General features: G+C 39.2%; 1 protein-coding gene across 1 annotated transcript; it reads right to left on the reverse strand.

Annotated features, from left to right (window-relative positions):
• Window positions 1-1207: 1207 nt before the first annotated feature.
• Window positions 1208-2206, reverse strand: LOC308083647 (nuclear factor 7, brain-like; the record flags this gene model as incomplete). Its single annotated transcript, XM_080425964.1, has 1 exon — window positions 1208-2206. One exon carries the CDS (start codon window positions 2204-2206, stop codon window positions 1208-1210), a length of 999 nt encoding a protein of 332 aa, XP_080282090.1.
• Window positions 2207-5243: the final 3037 nt, after the last annotated feature.

Genomic DNA, 5243 nt, shown 5'->3' on the forward strand with positions numbered 1-5243 from the left:
ACAGCTAAACAACAATTTAGCCTATAGGAGAAAAAAAAGTGTAGCTAAAAAAAAAAAATAGCTTTATTAAAAGGTAGGTCTTTCATCTTTTAAAAAGCCTCAGATTGTGGTTCTCTCAGACTCAGGAGATAATAATTTTGTAATACAATAATGTTGGCTACAACAGAACTGAACAACTGAACTAAAATTATTGTTATGTCTAAACTTTACTTAATCACCCAAAAAGGAGAGGAGTTAGAGCTCTGACGGTCATGACACACCAAACCCTATCTTTCGTAGAGCAATCACTTACTGTCCTTTGACAATGCAGCCTGATCAAAGGCCCTTTCTGCTGATTCTACAGTTCTTAAACATTAAGTTTGATCAAAGGGTTTCAATCATATTGCTTAATTATTTTGTAGCATGACAAAGTATTTCAAAAGTTAATAGATTAAATGGTTCAGTAAAACATAGAGATTCATTCAGAATGGTACTGCAGTGATTCTTCTACTATACTTAAGCTGTTGATAATTAGATTAAATTACCAATAAGACTTAAGTGGGCATCTTTACAATGCTAATGTTCCTTTTTACTGTCTTCATTTTGATGCACTACAAATATATATGTTTTTTGTTTTTCAAATACAGCTGCTATAGCTACAGTGTTATTGAAAGATTACATGCCAACACACTCCGCACTAAGACTAAGACTAGTCTAGAATCGTGAAAACCGACTACCTTGCTTTGAAACGATGGCTTCATGTAATCTTTATATAGTATATTATAAAGTCACAATTTGGAGACTGACTCATTTGGATGAGTTTAAAAAGCATCAGTATTAAAGAAGTGTTTTGCCTGAACAGAACTGAACAACTGAACTCAAATCACAGAGATAGAAGTTTATTTGAATTAAACATATCATTCCATCATTACAGTTTTCTTTACATATCAATAATTTCTTTAGTCAGACGAAAATAATCATATTGTTTCAGGCTCCAAAGTAGCCTGACAGCGCGCCGCAGGTTCGAGTCCCGATCCCGACGGCCTTTGCAGCATGTCACTTCCGATCTCTCTCCCCATTTCCTGTCAGACTACTATCCTATCAATAAAGGCATAAAAAAGCCCCAAAAAAAATATTCAAAAAAGAAAACTACACACCAGTTTTAGTCAACATGCCAACACACTCTCCAATCCACTACCTCACAAAACAATGATGGCTTCATATAATGTCAACCACATGCACAATAATCATCATCAACAACAACAACATCATCAACAACAACAACTTCATTGTTCCACACAATCTTCCCTGGTAACATCTTCATCGTAGTAGTAGCGCTAATGAATGGAAAGAGTGCCTCGGTGAAAGTGTGTGTGAAGGTGTGTATGTGTGTGTTAGTATCAAGATCATAGAATGACAGTTTCCCTCCGTTCCAGTCCAGATTGACTCTGATCCTATGGGGAACCTGCTTCCACGAGAGATTTGTTTTTGTCCCTTTTGAGCAGGCCATTGAGTATGAACCTGAGTTTATTCTCCAGTATGGACCTCCTCCAGTTCCCTTCCTCTGAAAAGACTCTGCTAACACACCCATTGACCAGTATTTACTGTCTCCCACGTCAACATCCCAGCTGTGGGTCCCTGATTTAAAGCCCTCAGAACCCAGGACAATGTTCAAGTGGTCAAACCTCTCTGGGTTGTCAGGAAGCCACTGCCTTTCAAGGCTCACAATGGTCAGATCATCAGACAGGACGTGTCCTGGTTTGGCAGTGTTGGGGTCCAGAATGACAGGAGCGTAGGAGACAATGTCCTTCATCTTGTCCCACACTCTGAAGATCAGGTTGCCCAGATGTTTGGCCACATCTATCAGTGCTCCTGAGACCAGGTGTGGGTCCTGCAGCGTGAACTGAAGTCTTTCAATTGTGATCTTGTAGTTCTGTAGAAATGAGCTGTGTTCAGCTCTCAGATCCTCCTCTATGGCTGCGATTGTGTATGCAAGGGCTGATATGTCTTTGTTCAGTCGCTCATTCTTCTCCTGCATCAGCTGACACTTCTGCTCCTCTTCCTTTCCCAGTGCAGTGATTCTAGCCTCCTCTTCCTCTTGTAGAAACTGATGCAGCTTTTCAAACTGTTCCCTGATCCTACTCTTTGTGAACTGGGCCTGGCCCCTAATGTATTCTACTGTTGGCGCACATTTACTCCTAACGTCATTACATACCTTCAGTTTCATCTTCAAAGGCTTCAGTGATTTCTGGACTTCCTTCTTGTGTTCCAGTGCAACTTCATCGATGGGTCTGAAACTGTGGTTGGTGTGTTTTTCTGAATGAAGACACACAACGCACGCTGGCTGTTGACATTCCAGGCAGAAGAGCTTGAGTTTCTCTGCATGCAGATTGCAGAGAACATCAGACCCTGATGAGGTTCTCCGGCGTTTTGAAGGTTGTTTTGAAGCTCTCTGAAGTCTCTCCTTTATGACGGCCTCACACAAGTTCTTCAGAGCCCGGTTACATGTTGGATCATCCATTGAAGATATTTTCGTACAAACTGGACATTCCTTCACTTTCTTCTCTCTCCACCATTTGTCTAGACAGGCTTTACAGAGGCTATGGCTGCATAACAGGACAACAGGATCTTTAAAGATGTCAAGACACACAGGACAGGAAATCGTAGCCATGTGTCTCTCAGTGATGCTACAAACGCTGTGATCAAGATAGGAAATCAGCCAGTGAGTAGTGGTAACACTCTCTTCTCCCTGTTGTCGGTGTTAGTGTGAAGCAGGGCGTTCGTAAAAAAGAGAATTCGCCTGTCCTTCTGTCCTAACTGTCCTTCTGTCCTAACTGTCCTAACTGACCTAACTGTCCTTCTGTCCTAACTGTCCTTCCTATCCTAACTGTCCTAACTGTCCTAACTGTCCTTCTGTCCTAACTGTCCTTCTGTCCTTCTGTCCTAACTATCCTAACTGTCATAACTGTCCTTCTGTCCTTCTATCCTAACTGTCCTTCTGTCCTAACTGTCCTAACTGTCCTAACTGTCCTTCTGTCCTAACTGTCCTAACTGTCCTTCTGTCCTAACTGTCCTAACTGTCCTAACTGTGTTTCTGTCCTAACTGTCCTAACTGTCCTTCTGTCCTAACTGTCCTAACTGTCCTTCTGTCCTAACTCTCCCTCTGTCCTAACTGTCCTTCTGTCCTAACTGTCCTTCTGTCCTAACTGTCCTTCTGTCCTAACTGTCCTTCTGTCCTAACTGTCTTTCTGTCCTAACTGTCCTTCTGTCCTAACTGTCCTAACTTTCCTAACTGTCCTTCTGTCCTAACTGTCCTTCTGTCCTAACTGTCCTAACTGTCCTAACTGTCCTTCTGTCCTAATTCACCTCCCCTGGGTAAATAAAGGTAAAAAAAAATCTTTTAAAAAGATACAATGTTCCCTGAAGATGGCTTTCACAGTGAATCAGCAACAGTCTGGGTCAGTGTCGGTATTCCTAGTAGCTGTGGAAAAACAGTACTGTATGTCCTCTCTCACTGGAAGTTGTGTTTGGACTGAACTGAAGGTGAAGCTTTTATGGTAAGGTCCGGTAAGGGGCGGAGCTTTGACATGCAAATCACTCTCTCCTTCACACACACACACACACACACACACACACACACACACACACACACACACACTCTCACACACAGACACGTCTAGGCGTGTCAACAGCCTTGTATGGTTAATGAAATCACCGTAGCCACACCCAAGCTTTTGATTGATTGATTGATTGAATACTTTTTAACTGTTTGCAAATTGTGCAGATCTACAGTTAACATTGATTGTTAAAAGGATAACACAAAAGGCCCTAGGGGCTTGTTTCCATTGTGGTCTGCTGATTCCATGTTTTAAAGACCACAACTTAAAAGTTAAAGTGAAATTGTTTTTATTACAATGTAAGTTTTGCGTCCGAAACCACATACTCATTACATACTACTACACTACACAGTCTGCTATTTTCAGCCTACTGTTTAGTATATCCTAAATAGTAAGGCTTCACTTTGCATAGAATCCGAAATCGCATACTAACATACTATCTATGCCATAGATAGTATGTTAGTATGCGATTTCGGATGCAGCCCTGCATTTAGTATGCATCTCACGCTTAGCTATGCTAAGCTTTCGTAAATACAAAAAGGTTATTTGGCACACTAATTAGTATGTTAGTATGTGATTTCGGATGCAGCAATGGTCTTCTTGCACAATAGATAATATACATCACAGCCAACTAGTTGACTACCTTTTTTTTTAAGAAAGTAGAATTATTTGGTCCAAAGTTTTTTGGTTACACCAAATGACATTTTTGTCATCATTCCTCCAAATATTCTATCAATATTGAATTAAACTGTCATTCCCTGTAAGATCTATTTGGAAAATCATTTATTATAATATGTCATGCTTACAGAAAATACATGAAATGAGACAGAACCTTGATGCCAAATATGCTTATAAATATTTATGCTCAATATATTTATGCTCAATAAATATATTTATTCAATTCAAGAGTTGCCTGACTGAAATACAGTTCAGTATAGTACAGTACAGTATATTATAATATGATATACATATTAACCACTTTAACACTGGCATGCCTACTTTAAACTGTAGATTTTTTTTGGAGTTGTTTGGTTGTTTGCTGTTTTTTTTTTAAAGTATTTCTAAAGTATATCCAATGCAGTTCTTTGTTAAATCTCTGAATTGTTTCTACCCCGTTTTAGCAACAGTTATGAATTTAGATACTGTATCACCATATGTTTTGGTGATGATGATTGATGATTGATGATTGATGATTGATGATTGATGAATACAGGAGTGATTGTACTTATACTTAAGCTGTGGAATAATGGATAAGTAGATTAAAGGGCCGTTCACACTGATCACTTTAACAATAACGATATGTCGTTCACCATTGTATTTTTTATAGTTGGTGTGAACTCTGCCATCCACTTGACTTAGAACGATTTTTAAAACTATATTTTAATAGTTATAGTGCTCAGTATGAATGGCCCTTAAATCAGTGGTTCTCAACCTGTCAGGGGTCCCCACATGATTTTGGAGGGATCCAGATGACAGTAAAGTGACAATTTAAGGAAAAGTAATGAAATAAAAAAAGATCATTACTGCGTCAAAAGTAATCAACAAACTCTACTAATTTATAAAAACTGGCCAAACATTGGCCAAATTGTCAAATAATATAAGAAAGCAGCAAAACTTTGGAAAATAGCTGATCCACAAGCTCTTGAT

The sequence above is a fragment of the Gymnoscopelus braueri genome (assembly GCF_963280865.1).
Source record: "Gymnoscopelus braueri genome assembly, chromosome: 4".
NCBI lineage: Eukaryota > Metazoa > Chordata > Actinopteri > Myctophiformes > Myctophidae > Gymnoscopelus > Gymnoscopelus braueri.